This window comes from Gadus macrocephalus, chromosome 16 (genome assembly GCF_031168955.1).
Source record: "Gadus macrocephalus chromosome 16, ASM3116895v1".
NCBI lineage: Eukaryota > Metazoa > Chordata > Actinopteri > Gadiformes > Gadidae > Gadus > Gadus macrocephalus.
This window is the reverse complement of record NC_082397.1, coordinates 12,707,262-12,726,222: the sequence shown is the minus strand read 5'-3', so window position 1 is coordinate 12,726,222 and position 18,961 is coordinate 12,707,262. Positions and strand designations below refer to the sequence as shown.

Below are 18,961 nucleotides of genomic sequence, written 5' to 3'. Positions count from 1 at the left end.
AAATTGTCTCATCAGTTGACAATAGAAAAGCATACAGATGTATATTTAACATGGCAGCTTCAGAAAATGTGTGTTTGAACGCCGCCCACTGCACACACTCTGCATACACCCTGATGACTCCACCGACTGCCACGGCACTGTGGCACTCAATTCCCCCACCGGCGCCAGGGGGGCACCACACATTGTTACCTATCTGTGGGTTATTGGATTTCCATGTAACTGTGCTGTTTTACCCGCCCTATACCATCAACTTTAACAAATCATGAATGCAGAATTGACTTCCATAGAATGGACTGCCACTGACTTTGAGAGTACTGCGAACAATAGCTTATTTATAATTTCTGTTTTGCTGCATCTGGCACAATGTGGAACAGTCATATTTATTAATGAAGGTATAATCTATCCTGTTGCACTTGACACCAGCAAAAGAAACTGGGTTACCAAAACCATAGTGCATTGTGCAGTTTGTGTCGCATTAGTTAGACTCATTATGACACAAACTGATTAAAACCACTTATCTTGTTTTCCTGTGTTGTTTTTCTGCATTATGTTCACTAGCTGAGCCATCAACTGCATTGTTTATGATGCCTTTCTCCCTTTAAGTCTCTGTTTGCATTAAATTGTACTGTTGGCTGCGGTAACGGTTGACTTCTGATTTCATATCGGAGAGCGTTCATTCCGTGCCATTTGCCTGTTTTTCTCATCTAGACAAGCTGCTTCTACCAGCTTGGAGTCTAAAGGCCGATATATGCTCTGTTTTAGACGTAACGCGTAAGCACGTAAGATACATAACCCCCCCTTGCGCGGTAAAATATCCCCCCTTACGTGCTTAAGTGCGTCGCCCAAAATTCCTGACTATGCGACTAAAACACTACGGCCCTACGCAGCTCGCAAAGACTGTGATTGGCCAGCTAACCACATCCTTTCAGGAGTCTCACATTTCCGGTTTTACAGCAACCTTAACATCGTTCAGAGTGTGGAAAAAGACCGCTAACCTAAACTTAGCTACTGCTACTCTCGTCGAAAATACTGGAAGTGCATAAATATAAACAAGCCAGCGATTTCCACTTCCACGCCCACAGATTCGTTCGTTGCTCCCCCTACTGTTCTGGCGGAGAATCCCCATGCAACACGCGCAATCCTTAAGGAACCTTAAAGGAACCGTAAATCAAAACTTGCCTAAAACAAGTCCCTTGTGTAAATTACGTGCTTACGTCTCTGCGTCTAAAACGACCCTAAATCGGCCTTAACACAGCATGCGTAGGTGAAATTATATACTTTTTGATCTGGTTGATCCCTGTTCAAAGTAGATACTATAGTCTGCCTGGAACAGAAATATCTTTTTAGTTCCATCATGACGCAAAATAAATATTGACTAATTGTTTAGTCTTATTGACAAAAGGATGGTCATGCCGGAGCAAATGTTTAAAATATTCTGAATGAAATCTCAGGGAAGCCGTCGCCCTTAAAAAACAAGAGCGGATTGTTTCAAACGGGATAGTGCCGTTTCATCCAGAATTCACAGAGTCCTGTTGCAAACTGAATGCCAGGAAATTGTACAATGGAGGCTAATCTCCATCTTGATAGAAGCTTCAGAAGCTTGTTTGGTCATTTGGCATGCAGACAGGGTTGGTCCATGTCTAAACACAGGATGCAGTAGCAAAACATTAACCTCTGTGTTGCTGGACTGCAGGCGATGAACAGAAAGTCAGTGTGCAATGCAATTTACGTGGTGATGTCACATCAAAGAAAGATGTGACTTCCAATAAACAATGCTTAAAAAAAAATCCATAAAGTAAACAGTGTATTTTTCACTTATACTTTTTTACTGATGAATATCAGTGAGAAAAATGTAATGAGACTGGGAAATTGTCTATTTCCCAAATGGACCCAAGGGGTAGGTAATGGAGGAACGCAACTGGATAGTAGGGCAAATGGGAAAATCACCTCACCTTCCCAGGCTTGGAAGGTAGGGGGATCTTCAGCAGTCGGTCTGCTGTCTGGTGGAAGTAGTAGGGGTCCAGCACTCTGAGTTTACTGATATCACCCAGCCATATCAGGGGAGGAAGCTTCCAAAAGCCTTTCCTCACCTAGGACACACACACACACACACACATTGCTCAAGGAAGGAAGACTTAGAAACAATGGAACAACAACAATAGGGAAACAGTGGAAAGGAGGAAAGCCAAACAATTTAAAATAAACACTTTGTTAAATTCATGAAACTGAATGGAGTTTGAACCACCATGTCCCTGGTTACTAGGAGCAACTGGGAACTGATGTGCAAATTAGGGGTAATGACCCTCTGACTATAAGCACTGGCCCTAGGGAATTGGAGGGGGCAGAGCGTGGGGAGGGCAACACTATGGAAACAGGTGTTAACTCTTAAAGGCCCCTGGCACCACAGACATTAAACCGCTTCTACATATGCAGCTACGGATGATCAGGTAGTTCTAGAAAGAAGAGTGTGTACCAGTGTGCTTGATTACATTTATAAGAAAAATAGTTGGAAATGTAAGGGAGAGTGGGAGAATCAAAGAGTGGAGAGACATTTTGTAGAAATAACAGAAGCACGCCTGGCCACAAATATTTGGGTGCCTGCATTATGGCGCACTATGTATACATTTCCGAAAAGGACATCACAATAATTGTTTGCACAGAAGTTATTCTCATGAGCCCATCCCAATTTCCCAATTCCACATTCAGTTTCTCTCTGGAAATGTGTCTGGCCTGGAGTCATGAGCCTTTTTTTGCAAAATAAAGTAAGCGCCAAGACCAATAAACCTTGATGCTAGCTTAACAAGTTGAACACAGTGCACATCCTGCTTTTTTATGATCATCAGAGCCTGGAGCAGGTGAAGATGTTTCAGATGTCAACGAAACGTTATCTCTTTTGAATGTTTCCCCTACTCATCGCGATCATCTTAAATGTTGCTGCAACGCTGTATCATATATTCCGTTGCATCCACAACATCCAAAGCATCGATCAATGAAAGATTGGAGCATGGGTTAGACACGAATAGAAAAAGAAAGGCGCGACAAACGACTGCATTGTTTACCGGTCGGTGCGATGTTTGCATAAGGAATAAGGATATTAGAAAAATCTATTGATGCCCGGCCAGACTGATTCATTCATTGGCCTGATATTAGTTGTGAAATGCAAAGTTAATATCAGGATGGTCTCATGAGTCTACCACATTGACAAATGGTCAACTTTTCATTAGCAACACTGGAAATTAGATCCAAGTTTTGTTGAGTCTAATTTGCAGTTTGTCATAACCGCAAACGGGGTAACTGAAACGTGCGTGTATCAGAAACTGATGGCAGACCCTTTTCTCATTGTTGACGATGGATTTGAGCCAGAGGAGGTCTTGCTGTTTGAAAGGCACCATGACCATCAGGGTGTCAGGGTTGTTATTCAGGCCCGGGTTGTTGGACGCAGACTCCGGGTAGAAGAGCCTCATGGTGGTCTTGTGGCCCACGTCCTCCTCATAGCCCCTTACTGGAGCGTCATTCAGCCTGCACAGGGGACCACATAGCACAACTCCTTAGTCCCCATTGTTGGTTTTATTCTGAGACTGGAGTATGTCTTGTTGGTGGCTTGTTTGAGCAGCATCACTTGGCCCGAGTCGGCTGATCGGACTCTGGGGCTGGGTGTGGCTGCACGCCTGTGGGGCATTGGACAATCGAGGGCACACTGGTTAATCCAGCCATCACCACACCCACTCAAGGAGATGTATGTTATGGCAGGTAACACCTGGCAACCCTTAGACTATTTGTAACCTGGTGTTTGCTGTTGCTCGAAGTGCATTTTCCGTAGGGATCTTCCCGAGGAATTAATAAAGTACCTATCTATCTATCTACCTGCCAGTAAGCTAGTGCTACAAAATCGAATTGAGAACTCTTGGGTGGAGTTGTTCAAAGGTGCTCTTCCAGAGAATTTTGTGCTGATGGCTGTTTTACCTCGCCGGCTTTGATTGTTTTTTCCCCACAAATGTTTATAATTATTCCAAATAAAGACATAATGCATGAAACACAAAAGCATATCAGCATTCGGCAAATCATTTGGAAATAGAGTACTGTAGTTTAATGGACCATTGTCATTTGTCATCCATCACATATATATATATAGATATATATATAAATATATATTTTTAGCATTTAGAATTTAGCATTTTGTAATTTTGCACATGTATACTTGTTTATTGCTTTTATTATATTTGTAACATGGTGTTTAATGCTTCTGAAAGTTTGATTTCCTAAGTAAACCTTCCCGAGGGATTAATAAAGTTCCTATCTATCTATCATTGCAGGCACGCAAACATAAAGACATAGTATAAATATAAATATATTAATAAAACATAGTAGCCTTTCTGATCAAAAAGAGAAAAGACTAAAGCTACAGTTTCTCCCATCACCCAACAAGACCATTGCTTATAGGTCGTGTGGATGGCTGGTTTAAACAACCTCACCCGGGCATCCCCAGCCAGTGTAGCAACGACAATAATACACTCCACCTAGGGGACATTTTCTGGGCTTGGTTGCTACACAGGAATTCTCCCAAGATTTGAGTGTGTGTGGAGATGGCTGGTTGAACCTATGCGTGCTGATTACTCAATGTGAAACAGGTGTGCAGCCTCAGCCAGCCCCAGATATCAATCAGTCTGACTCGGGCCATGTGAGGCTGCTTAAACCAGCCGTCATCCACACACTCCAACAGATGTTAATACAACTAGGACATAGTAAATAATGCTACCACTGCCATATAGAAGAATAACAATCATCCTGGAGTGAACAACATACCTCTTCATTTAGGCTACATTTACATGATGACGGTCTGAACAGAAGACGCAAATGTGGCGTCGCGTCGCCACTTTTTATTCTGCGTTTAGACAAGCTTTTTTCGGGAGGAAATCTGCGTGCACAAAGTGACGCAAAAGTGTGTGGAATTCGAATGGGTATGCATGTCAGGCGGCTAGGTGGTGCTGTGATACCCTATCACACAACACCGCCATGTCTGAGCGCATGCGTAGAATCTTCCTTCTTCTCTTATCTGCACAGCGAAAACCCAAACCTGATACAGATCCTTCGTAATCAGATCCAGAGTTCATGTGACATATCTTCTGCTGCGCAGAGGATTGTGGGGAAGAACAGGCCAAAAAAACATGCTGGCTTGCATGCTGCAAAACGAGACCGGTTGTAGTACGGCATCCTGTTTTTTGCATACAATTATGGTTGCAAAATTGGTCACAAAACCCCAAACCGGTGGGTGGAATTAGACGTAACCTTTACTTCCGATACAATTCTGATACTACTGTACTTCAGAAACGGAGGCAGTCTTTACATAATAATAAACAACCCCTATATAATGATAACATAGCAGTACAGCATGGGTACAACAGTTCCCAAGACTGCCTCTGCTTACCGAATGATCACGTCATGCTTGTCGATCACACCCCCCAGAGAAGTGTTTATAATGGAAAACCCATTCCCGACGACGACACAGGTTCTGCATTCCAGGCTGTTGAAGCACAGGTAAAACAAACTGGTAGGCATATCACACACACACACACACACTTGTTATTTTGTTCTTAAAAAATAGGTTTACGATGAGAAAATAGATTCATATGAGTTCTCACATTAACCAAATAATCAAAGTAACTCGGACTTACTCAATGTCTTCTGGCTCATTTTGGTTGATAATTGAAAGAATTTTCAGCAGCAGTTGCTCTAGGGTAAAACAAGATTTATTATTAAAGATCTCACAAAATAAAATGTGGGCTCTTTGAGGTTAATTTAGGTTACCTGTAGTTTAATTATTTCACTTCCACAATGTTGACAAACAAAACAAATATATTTAATTGAGGATTGTTTTTTATGAATATATTTGCACCCAAAAGTATATTTCTGCTTATTTTGGTAATCGGCTATATGAAATTGATTTTGACACATGCCTGCACCGGTGTTTACCAATAAGTATTTTGTCCAGTCACATTCCTCTGAATAGACTATTACGTATAGCACTGTGATTGACAGCTAGCTTTGATTTTTGACAGATAAAAAAGCTCCAGCCTAGCGAAGCTTCAGACCATTCCACTTTTTGAAAAGCTTTGTCCTTCTTCAACTTCGGGCTTGCCAACACTTCAGAAAAGACTGTCATAGAAATGACCCCTGCCTTCCATTATGGTCCTTTATGAAATGTTAAGCCTCCATTTATGTCTGCAGTTGAAATTCAGGTACAGATTAAAATAAACTGTCATGAAGGATCATGTTATGCGCAGCAAATCAAGCACACAGACATGAGGATGAAGAGGAGCTGACTTACCACTGCCCTTAATGCCATAAGGTAAAGCCTGATCTGATGGATGTTCTTGCCAGAAGAAATCCCCCGCTTTTAGAAAGAGATGTGACAGCCTGCTAATGCTGCAAAGGAAAGGTAAGGCTAGGTATTAGCAATAATTGCATGGTAAAGAACATGGTTGAACTGCACCCATTTTGTGCCATAGCAGTGTTATATAAATCATGTGTGTATATGTATATATTAGGGCTGTCAAGCGATTAAAATATTTAATCACGATTAATCGCATTAATGCCATAGTTAACTCCCGATTAATCGCGATTAATCGTAATTTTTTTTTCAATGCTAAATATCCCTTGAATTCTTTGTCCCATTAATTTTTCTAATTTTAATGCTCTTATCAACATGGAGAAGTGCATCGGCTTGCCTTGTGCAAATGTTTTTTTATTGATAACAACATTGGCATATACTGATCAAAACAGGACGGTACAAAAAAAAAGCCTACAATGCAATCAAACGATGAACATACAAAGATATGCCTTGAACATAGCAGTCAGGCTACTGCTTCTTTGTTTGGAGCCCAAAAAAATATAAACTTTATTTTTTAAAAAATAATAATTTGCGTTAATCGCGCGTTAAAAAAATTAACGCCGTTAAAATTGGTTTGCGTTAACGCCGTTAATAACGCGTTTAACTGACAGCTCTAGTATATATATATTTATATCACGGTCTGGGGGAATACTCGACTCTGATTGGCTGCAGGTTGTGCATTAACTCCTGATATATGGACACCTGCTAAGTAGTTCCAGTCAAATTGTCTGTTCAGCCTTCAAAACGAGGGCTGGTAAATTGTGAAAATTGCATTAAACTGTAATCAGACAACGCAGTTATATGCTATAGACCCAGGAGTAACTGTGGTATAAACGCTGGGACGAATTTCTAATTATAAATATGTACAATGCATAACGTTAGCTCTTTGGCGCATAGCTGAGCGGACTAGAATACCTCCCGTTGCCAAGTCGTAGCTAAGGTCCGTCCTAATTACTGGAGTAGTGAACAACGATACGTTGCATAAGGACCTTACGGGAGGGTAATGGTTGTTCCAGGAATTAGTCAAACCCTCAGGCGTTACCAGGGAAACAAAGTCATGGCTTGTGAAAAACGTTATATTTGGATTGTAGAACGCATGAATATATAAATTAATTGTCTTAATTTAATTTCTTTGGCAAGTGACCATGGTATAAGCTGGATAATGTCCTTCGAGGTGTCCATTATCAGGAATTAATGGACGGTTCACGCCTCCGCGTCGTCCATTAATTCCTGATAATGGACACCTCGTCGGGCATTAACCCATACATATATATATACATAGATCAATAAAAAAATATATATATATGTATGAATATATTTCATTGATCTTGCTTAAATAAGTCTTTTAACAGCCATGGTTTATATCAGCAGTATGTAAGTTAAACTCTCAGGTTAAAGCTACACGATTCAAACTATTGTCTGTGTTACTAGTCAGGTCTAAGGTCAGGTGCAGAAGGTATTTTTTTATAAACAAACACCACTGTAGGAATGCTAATAAATACATCCTCCAGCTAATCGGCAGTTTGAGTGAGTGAGTGAGTGAGTGAGTGAGTGAGTGAGTGAGTGAGTGAGTGAGTGAGTGAGTGAGTGAGTGAGTGAGTGAGTGAGAAAGAGAGAGAGAGAGAGAGAGAGCTCAAATGTCCAAAGTAGCTGGCACCTTGGCTTCAATATAAACTCTGGCCTAGGCTCCCCCACATGCCATGACTCACTTTAGATGGAGGCTCTCCCACTTGTGCTGCATGTGCAAGCTGTCACAATGCAACATGCTGCTGTTTGGAGATGTTTCGTAGCTGAAATAAAAAAAGTACATTCAAGATGCAGTTCACAATTAGTTGGGGGGATAAAGAACATAAATAGGTAATTTCACGCAAATTCATCTAGAAGCACCAAATTTGGCACAGATGTAGCTCAGGTCATACTGAAATGATTTAGCAATGGCGCCTGAGCCAGCGACCCTCAGGGCCAAGATGGCGGCCGAATCCAACATGGCTATCTTGGCGGCCATATTGCTTTTGAACCACATGAAGCTACAAATACAAACTTGATGTATTTTTTAGCTTAATTGATCATGGGAAAAAAATAGAAATGTTTATATTTTATGATACAGTATATCTGGACCCCTTAAACCTCCAAATCCAATATGGCCGTCACCTGAAAAGTTGATATATATTTCAACTTTTCTGGCTATTGGAAACAAAAAACAATATTTATATTTGTGATTGGGTATATGTGGAGCCCCAAATCCAATCTGTCATAGATTTGGGCAATATTAAGCAAATATTGAGAATACTAGTTGACTGTATGGACTGTGGTGGAGCAGCTGTTTAGTGCTACTCCATGCTTGTGAGCAAGATGAAAGACGTTGAAAGAGGAAGATGACCAACAACAGTGTTTAACCAACTACTTCCTTTCCTACCAACTTACTTTCTTGTTTAAGTAACCAGGTGTACTTTTTTACCAGGTGTTTTTTTCTTAATATGACTACAATTGCAAAATAGAAAAAAGATATCCTGCTTTATGTCCCTCAGCCTTTCCAACTAGGGGCGTTTACGCAGTGGTACAAAGTCAGACATTCTTCAATGTGTGAAGGTTAAAAAATAAACATGTAGCAGCAGTTACAGCTCGATGTAGTTGTGCTCGATGGTGCTGTAATGGTCCAAATGGTCCAGCCAACTACTGCAAAAAACATTCCATGACTGTGTTAACACCAATATTGCTGGGTTTGTGAGGTCACACATGAGCTATGAATCTGTCGCATGATTGGATATTGTGTTTGATACATATCCAGTTACTGGAACAGTGACTTCCCGAAAAATGAGGACAACAAGGAAGAACTACTTGTATATATCCAAGCATGACATGTCAGGTAAACTCCTGCTTTCCACCAAGAAAGATGCTGTACTCTGCAACAGACCAGGGTATGACATGTCTGCCCTTCAGCCTTGTAATCATCCCGAAGCAGATACAAGAATATTCCTGCGTCTTGCACATGCTGGGGCCAACGGCCATAAAAAGGCATTGGTCCGGACTCTCGACAGAAATGAAACAAATGTTTCAGGCTGTGATGGAGACAAGTCACCGCCCCCTTGGACCAATGCAGACAGCGAGAGGCTGCAGAAAGTGCCGGCAAGAGGAGAAGGGGAAAACAGCATCAGGAATTTTAACATATACACCAACTTGCTTTTACTCTTGAGTGTGTGATATTCTTCCACATTTCCACTAACTAATTGGGGTGTGAAGGTAAAGGTAAACGAAAACGACATTGGAATGGATGTAATGAACGGATAAATATCAATTACTGTGTAGTTTTGATATAAATAAAAGCTAGATAGCACTGTAGTGTTATCCAACAGTGTCAAACGTGCCGTGGCACACAAAAGGATGAAAAACACTGGCATAGGCAAAAGAGCCAAAATGTTTTCTCCTCCTGTCATTTGCAGCCACGAATTGCTTGCAAATTGACTTCTTGTGCAGTAAGTCAAGTCTATCCTGATGGACATGATGGACAGCAACATGGTTGAGTCTGTTTTGAGACATTGTGGACCGGAGCCAGGTTTTGAGCCTGCGGAGGACACTAAAACTTCTCTCTGCCTCACAGGATGAAACAGGGACTACCAGAAGCAACCTGACCAGGTTTTCCACTTGCCCAAATAGTACCTCTACAGGCAATCCACGAATGATCCCTGCAGCCTCTGCACTGTAGCTAAATGAGTAGTTCAGGCGAAACATAGAAAGCTGCACTGAAAGTGACTCTCAGTTTAACTCTGGGTATTTCTCAATGACTGTAGCATCAATCTCTCCACTCAGAAGTGTCTCTTCCAACTTTTGCAAAGTCAACAAGTCATCCTGGTTAAATGGCTCACTGAGCTTTCCATCTACATTATCCAGAACAAATAATGTTCTTTTTACAGTCATCTTTAATCAAATCGCTTTTGTCCTTTTCTTTACTGTAAAGTCTGCTACATTTTCGCTGGCTAGTAACGTTGACTAGTAACTTTCATAATAACAACTTTTACCTAGCAAGAGTCAGATGTTGATCACAACATCAGCTTAACATCAACAACTCTAACGTTAGTCTGAAAATATAATTATCCTCTTGGATAAAATTATGACCAACTCACATTTCCTTTCGTTTTTTTCTTCCCCTGGAGAAAGAAATAATTTAAACTACGCTGCTGCTGTCTTTTCATCTTAACGGCTCTAACCTGCCGCTAGTTGCAGACACCCGCATCTCAAACAGTCTGGCGCCTGATTTCCACCGGGGACGTACGCGACGCGGAACGGCTGCGAACTCTGCCCTGTGTCAATCGTATTCACGCAAGATCAAGAGATCACGCGATAATCCTAAACCTAATGTACTCACCTTCCACTCCCAAAACTACTGCAATTAAATGCCAGGCTTTGTCCTTTCTGACATTGTCCTTATAAAAATGATGATTTATTTCATAAATTATTTTATGTTGCTCCACTTCCACAATCAGTCTCTCGTCCTCCATGTTGCCGACCCTCTGATTGATTGACTACTGACCTGGTGCCACCGGTCATGACGTAATGTGAAGTGGACGTTGATGTGAAGTTGTGATAGGCTACATGAGCTTTTTGCGTTTTATTTTGAAAATTGACCGGATGCTACATGGCTTTTACTTTTTCACTTCCTGCCCGGCTCGATCTGCTCTGTTGAAATTGACTCGGTTCAGGAACGGCTCTCGTCAAAAATAAAAGTGCTACGGAATGATAGCGCTGCGGCGCGGCGTGCCGCTCCTGGGACGCAACTGAGACGTTCCGCAGCGCGCCCGGTGGAAAGGGTTTCATTGAAAAGAGTGGCAGCGATCAGCAGCGGTGACCGCGGCGCAGCCGTACTGCTGCGCTTACGTCCCCGGTGGACATCAGGCTTTAAAGGCTCCGTGGGGGGCATACAACACCACTCATGGGGCCGGTGACAAGACGCTGTGTTGCGCTTTCAAAATAAAAGCATCAGATATTTTGAGGTATAATTTTTGGGTGAGACAAATGCGCCTGTCTCGAAAATTAGAGGGGACACGTCCCCTCCCCCCCCCCCCCCCCCCCCCGGTTCCTACGCCCTTGGTAAGCCTGGTGGGAAACCGATGCATGGTGAACTGTTTAATGGACAATCACCCAGTCAAAGTACTGTGGGACTCAGGGGCCCAGTCCAGCATAGTAAATGAGCCTTGGGGACTAAACCACCTTCCCCATGCGGTCATTAGACCTATATCAGAGCTGTTAGGGGATGAGACGCTGACTGTGCTTGCTGCCAATAACACGCCCATTCCCTACATTGGCTGGATTGAAGTAAGATTCCGACTAGACAGTGACCCCACAATGTCAAGTGACTTACAAGTGCCAATATTAGTGCCCAGCTATTGCCAGTGACCCAATCATAGGCTACAATGTAATCGAGGCCATTATCAACCGGAACGAAGGGAAGAATCAAGGTGGAAGAAAGCATCTGGCCCACAAAATGAGTAAAGCTTTCGCCATAACAGTGAGGAGCGCTCATAATGTGGTCAGACTGATGCAGAAAAGTGGATCAGGTCCAAAAACTGGTATGGCTAGTACAGGGGGGAAAATTGTGCCTTTACCCGCTAATCAAGTCTCTACGGTCTACATACGGGCACATGTGAGTTCACAAGCAAGGGGCCAAGACATGCTCTTTTCACCCGACTTACTCAACCCCCCACCAAAAGGCGTGGCCTACAGCGAAGTCCTCGTGCGGATCCCAGAACGCAAAGTGCCCTACATACCCATACCAGTGACCAACACCACTGACCACACCATCTACCTGGACCGCATAAAGTTGTAGGACACCTGGAGTCAGTCAAGACAGTGTATGCAGCAACCGTTCAGACCAAAGAAAGCAAGTCAACACCTGAAAGTAAAGACAGTACAGAGTTCAAGTCCAGCAAGGCAAGCAACACACCACAGCCTTACAACGAGCAAGTCAAGAGACCAACAGCCTGGGACCCACCTGTGGACCTCCAACAACTCCCAGAGGGGCAACAGGAGGCGGTAAGGAGAGTGTTGAGAGAGGAATGTGAGGCATTTGCATTAGACAGTGATGATGTAGGCTCCATACCAACTCTCAAGATGCATAATAACCTCAACGACACCCAGCCAGTACGAAAGACGTACATGTCTGTCCCAAAGCCTCTTCACAATGAAGTTAAAGAGTACCTGCAGGACCTGTTGAACAAAGGGTGGATCACACCATCACGATCCCCTTATTCGTCGCCAGTGGTCTGTGTCCGCAAGAAAGACGGCAGTCTGCGCCTCTGTTGCGACTTCAGAGAACTCAACCGCAAGTCAGTCCCAGACCGCCATCCAATACCAGGGATTCAAGACATGCTGGATGCCCTGGGCGGGAGTTCATGGTTCTCAGTCTTGGACCAGGGTAAAGCCTACCACGCGGGCTACCTGGATGAGGCAAGCCGCCCCTTGACAGCATTCATCACACCCTGGGGGCTCTACAAATATGTTTGCATACCCTTTGGTATGCAAAGGAGCATGGATCACTGTTTGGCTGGCCTCAGAGACACAATATGTCTCCCTTACCTGGACGACAACCTAGTGCACAGCAGCAGCTTCGAAGATCACCGAGAGTATATTCGCCTTGTCCTCCAGCGCTATAAAGCACATGGTGTAAAGCTGACCCCAAAGAAATGCGAAATGTTCAAGGCCAGGGTGTTTCTCGGCAAGGTTGTGACAGGACAGGGTTACACCGTGGACCCCGCAGAGTTGGCTCCGGTGAGGGCCTTAAAGGAAAAAACACCTGCCACGGGGATATACGCCAAATGCTCGGGTTTTATCTCCTACTACAGACCGTTTATCCCCAACTTTTCCCGCATCGCCCACCCATCGTACAACCTGCTTACTGTCCCTACTGTCCCTAACCCTGAAAGTCACGACCCAGACCCACCAGGCCAAAAACACAAGAAAGCCGTGGAGAAAAAGAAAGGTCTCACCAGGAAGTACTAAGTGAGCTGATTGATGCACTCACACAGCCTCCTGTTCTGGGATATCCAGACTTCACGGAGCCGTTCGTGTTACACTGTGACACATCACAAGTTGTTTTGTATACTACATTCGCAGCTGTATTGCAGAGTCGGGTCAAGAGGCAATGAGTGCAGCTATGGAAAGCTTAACAGTCGAAAGGAGAGACCCTTGCCGGGGAAGTCAGGTGGTCCATGTCAGTGCCCTAAGCTTGGTGAAAGACAGTGAAACCAGCGAACCTCTCACTCCAGACCAAATCCGCAAAGCTCAGGAAGAGGAGGAGATCCTGTCAAGTCACAGAAAAAGAGTCCTCTGGTACAAGTCACAGAAAAAGAGGCCAAGTAGAATCGAAATGAAAGAAGAGCCCCCTGCTGTAGCCATGCTGCTAAAACAGTGGTTCAAGATCCGCGTAGACCAAGATGGTGTCCTGCGCCGAGAACAGCTGCTGATCCCAAAGGCTCCTCACCCGCTGGTTCTCAAAGAGCTACACCAGGACATGGGGTCACCTAGGGGTCGAAAGGACACTTGACCTCATTCGAGAAAGTTTCTACTGGCCTCAAATGATGAAGGATGTGGAACATTTCGTTACGAAAGTGTGTGAATGTCTCAAAAAGAAGAAGCCAAGTAAGCAGACGCGTGCACCTATGACATCGATCCAGACCACCTATCCATTCCAGCTCGTCTCCATTGACTTCCTTCTCCTGGAGAAATGCAAACACGGCTACGAGTATATATTAGTGGTCATGGATCATTTCACAAGGTTTGCCCAAGCCTACGCCAAAAAGAATAAAACTGCTAAAACTGTTGCTGACAAGATCTTCAACGACTACGCACCCAAGTTCGGCTTCCCAAGCAGATTACATCACGACATGGGAAAAGAGTTTGACAACAGACTGATGGCAAGGCTGAAAGAACTCTCTGGCATCCAGGGCTCACACACGACACCTTACCACCCACAGGGTAATGGACAGGTGGAGAGATTCAACCGTACCCTGTTGTCAATGCTGCGCACCCTGGAGGACAAGGAGAAGGAAGATTGGAAGGAGTCTCTTGCTAAATTGGTCCACGCGTACAACTGCACAAAGAGCAAGGCAACAGGCTACGCACCTTACCACCTTATCTTTGGACGCTCTCCTCGCCTGCCCATCGATCTGCTGTTCAATCTTAAACAAGATGAGGCCCATGTGACGTACGATGAATATGTGAGTCAGTGGAAAAAGAAAATGCAAGATGCATACCAGATTGCCGCCAAAACAGCTGACAAGGGAGCAGTTTGTGGAAAGACCCACTATGACAGGAAAGTGCAGGGAAGAGACCTCGAGCCAGGCGACAGAGTTCTCCTCCAAAACCTAACCCCCAGAGGCGGGCCTGGCAAGATTCAGTCCTACTGGGAGGACCAAGTATACAAGGTCAAAGAGAGGAAAGCGGATGTCAGCCCAGTCTACCAGATCAGCCCAGAAAATGGGAAAGGAAGGAACAGAGTCGTCCACAGAAACCTGCTGCTGCCCTGCGACTACCTACCTGTTGACCAGACATCAGCAACGACTCTACAGCCCAAGAAAAACTCCCAGAGACCTACAAAGAATGGGACACAACCAAGACATCAACCATCGCAGCAGCCGGAGCCAGATGACACCACCGACGACGACGACTACACTGGCAACCTCCACTGGCATCTCAGTCCCGGCAGAGGGAGGCGTCGAAGGCACCTGGATCCTCTGGCAGAGCCCTTCCAGCCTCAGCACCAAGAAGAGGATGTGCCACTAAAGAGCGAAGAGGATTTGCCCCTACAGAGCGAAGAGGATTTGCCACTACAACCTCAGAGATCTGACCCGAGTCCTGAAAGGCCTGAGCATGGTCAGTCAGGGGCAGAGTCTCCAGCCCTGAACAATGGGGAGGTACAGAGGGCAAGACAACAACCCCAGAGGCTTACTTAGACAGCGGCCTGTGGTACTGAGTTATGATCGATTAGGCCAGCCGTCCCTAGTGCAAAGCTGTAAGGTGACAGAGACTCAGGTTACACGCACCAGTACCTTTTGGAGGCCTTGGGTATGTGAGACATTGTTAAAAACATTGATAATGCCTTAAGGCTCACAGAAATGTCAGGTGACATTTAATCTCCCCCCTTAGTGGGGGAGAGTGTGGCACTGTGTATTAAAAGACATAGGATTATTCCCCCCCCCCCCCCCCCCCTTTCAATATTTAGGCCAAAGTCAACAAGCTTAACACAGGTTCTGTCTTATCACAAGGTATTTTGAAAGGGTTATATTATTGGCTGGACGAACTCGTATTCACCAGCAGAGGGCGCTCTATGCCTTACAGGTGGCTGGGCATCCGTGACTGACACCAGTAGCGCCGAAGTAGGACAGTACATGGAGTATAGCTAATGAATGTATGCTACGCTAAAGAGAGCGCATCTCTAATGTAAACTGTTTATATTTCCAACAGGAAATAAATGTTTTGCAGAACTGTAACACATGGGCAGCTTGGGAGGCAAGACCAGATCTCACAGAATCCTTGGTTACCCTCACCCCGGACCCTGAACAGATCAACAATGACGTCCATGTCCAAAGACTGGAGCGTATGGCTGTCATCATGTACAGCAAGAGCTGTGGTTCCAGCTGCGTAGATCAAGCTAGACATCACCTTTTCTCGAATGGTACCAAGTCCCTCGAGAACCTGCCTCCCACCCAAGCTGCACTGATTCAGCACATTAAAAGAGCACTGCTGCAGGCCAGTTTCTACTGGAATCAGGCAACTGCTGTCCAGCAAGATATCCCAGAGTTCAATGCATGGGGATGGTATCGGGACTCTACGAGCAAGACTTGGGAACCTTACTTGACTAATCTTGGAGACGCCTGTAAAGCCTGCACCATTCTCCTCCACTGTGGCTGCAAGAAAGCATGTAGAGGGCACTGTAAGTTAGGGTGACCAGACGTCCTCTTTTTCCCGGACATGTCCTCTTTTCGAGACCTAAAAAATGCGTCCGGCAGGGATTCCAAAAACGTCCGGTATTTTGCCTCGTCGCAAAAAAATAAATAATATATTATTGTTATTATTATTATTATTAATTTTTTTGCCTCGTCGCATATTTGTGTTTCTGGGTCTTTCACATAACCTACTAGTTATTACCATTGTATATGTCTATGGTTATTACGGCCTTCCAAGTTCTGGAAATGGTTTACGTTCCACCTTCTTGCGCGAGCTGACTGTAGAGAGAGTCTGTCATTGGGCGACCGATCTCAGGGTTGCCAGAGCCACGATAATTATCCTCCAAATACGACCATTTTGAGCCTTTGGTAGGTTACTTTGCCATTTCCAATCTGGCAACATTGAGCACCTTGCCGCTTCCACTCTGTTTACAACAGCACATTACATCTGCAGCCATGCCTAAACGTAAATGTAAGTTCACGGACGAACTAAAGGAAAAAATACCCATGTTTTCGCCTCCGCCGTGATGCTTCGGAAGCTGAGTGCATGACATGCAGAGCAGGCACTTTCGTGTCAGTGGCAAATAAAGGTGGCAGCGATTTGGAAGCTCACGTGCACTCTACAAAACACAAAACTGCAGCAAGAGGAGAGAGCTCATCGAGTAAAGTGACCGACTTTTTTGTGAGTAAAACCGACACTTCTGTTACGGCTGCAGAGGGTACCCTTGCTTTTCACACTATAAAGCATCACAACAGCTACGATTTTCCCAGATCCGGTGACAGCTCAAAAAATCTACACTGCCCCCCCCCCCTGCGACGAAGTGTCCTCTTTTTTACAAACTCAAATCTGGTCACCCTATGTAAGTGCTGTAAAGTCGGAGTTTGTTGCACTTCTATACGTGCATGTGAGGGTGCTTGTACAAACAATGATGGTAGAGACGATGAGTGATACGGTGATTGAGATCACTGTTGTTTTTTATGTTATCGCTGTTTTTTTGTTATGCTAAGCAAACCTTTAAGAGTTTTAGACAAATTGACTATATTATTCTTTTAACAATTTGACATAAAATAAATATTGCCTTGCAATAATAGTTGTGTCTTATTCTTTCAAATATGATTACAATTTGAATGTATTCACCTGTGGTAAACTGAAAGCATTTCACTTTTATAAGGAAATTAATCAACACTGAGAATAATCTTCAAAGTTGTGTTAAAAAAAGTTGTTCAACTACAGTCTTGAATGAAAACGATTACAGACTTAGACAAGCAATAATATAAATATGCCAATGGACTTCCTGTGGTCAATAAACATAAAATAGACACCACATCCTCATTTGGAGCGCATTTGGTTCAAATTTTCTAGCCAAAAAACCTTTTTAGGTCAGCGGCCATATTGAATTTAGGGAATTTGGGGGGTCCTGATATACCCAATCATAAATGTTAGTATTCCAATGGGTTTCCTATGGTCAAAAAAGGTAAAATATACATCAAGTTTGTATTTGTATCTCATCTGGTTCAAAAGCTATGGACGAATCCCTTTCAGACGGCGGCCGTATTGGATTTGGCAGCCATCTTGGTCTCAGGGACCATTGGCTCGGGCGCCCTGGCTAAATCATTTCAGTATGCCCTCAGCTACATCTGTGCCAAATTTGGTGCATGTAGATGAATTTGCGCGAACAATGGGCTGTAACTGCAGCCAAAACTGCTTTTTTTGGACAGCGGCCATATTGGAATTGGAGGAATAAGGGATCCAGATGCACTAGTTCATAAATATTAACATTCATATGTGTTTCCCATGACCAATTAAGCTGAAAAATATATAAAGTTTGTATTTGTTACTCATGTGGTTCAAAAGTTATGGCCGGAACCCTTTTCAGGCAGCGGCCATTTTGGATTTGGCTGCCATCTTGGCCCCAAGGGTCACTGGCTCCGGCGCCCTAGCTGAATCATTTCAGTATGACCTGAGCTACATCTGTGCCAAATTTGGCGCTTTTAGGTGAATTTGTGCAAAAATGTTAATTCCCCCCACTAAATTCACTATTTTAACCTGTGAAATTTGACTGTTTTCACTGCATTGTTGAAGAACTATGTTTGAAGATATTATCCATCCATGACTTAATCCACCCAGTGCAACTTTCCTTCATACTCAGCCTGGCAGGCCATTTGGATCCTTAGTCAGTCTAGGAGACACTTTAATCCAGGATTCAGCTTTCTTTCTTAGATAGTCTGTGGATAATAACTATCCCAGAACCGTTCAAAAAAAGTTTACCCCCAGGTAAGGTGATAATATAATATTAAGGATTAATTAAAATAGAGAACTTGTTCCCGGCGCTGTTTACCTTGATATAACAGGGTATATGAAGTAGGAAGTAACACAGGAAAGGAAGAACAGGAACACCAGTAGTAGCCTGAACCACAATTCTAGATGGAAAGAAGACATGCAAAGGCCAGCATGTTACACAATAGATATAAGAGAAACCACATTAATTTGAAGTTCATTGAAGACGTTTGAAAGGGGTACATGTTAGGAAACACTTGAATGAGTTAAAGTGTATTCCCAAGCCATTTAAGTTTGATAACAGTATTTGTTATGATGGTTTCCTCCTCAAAGAGTGAGGAGAAATACAACTGACAA

At 43.8% G+C, this 18,961-nt stretch overlaps 1 protein-coding gene across 8 annotated transcripts in view; it reads right to left on the bottom strand.

Moving 5' to 3' along the window:
- st3gal4 (ST3 beta-galactoside alpha-2,3-sialyltransferase 4) overlaps window positions 1-18,961 on the bottom strand; it is an 84,144-nt gene that overhangs the window by 48,746 nt on the left and 16,437 nt on the right. For 6 of the 8 annotated variants that reach the window (XM_060075513.1, XM_060075512.1, XM_060075510.1 and 3 more), the window contains 7 exons: window positions 18,666-18,747; window positions 8,098-8,178; window positions 6,326-6,423; window positions 5,673-5,730; window positions 5,426-5,521; window positions 3,330-3,519; window positions 1,953-2,090 (listed from right to left, as the gene is read on the bottom strand). In XM_060075513.1, the coding sequence (XP_059931496.1) occupies window positions 1,953-2,090; window positions 3,330-3,519; window positions 5,426-5,521; window positions 5,673-5,730; window positions 6,326-6,423; window positions 8,098-8,178; window positions 18,666-18,747 (743 nt within the window). Of the gene's footprint in view, window positions 1-1,236; window positions 1,641-1,952; window positions 2,091-3,329; window positions 3,520-5,425; window positions 5,522-5,672; window positions 5,731-6,325; window positions 6,424-8,097; window positions 8,179-18,665; window positions 18,748-18,961 lie in introns of those variants that run through there. The other 2 variants (XM_060075515.1, XM_060075514.1) reach the window with 2 other exon arrangements.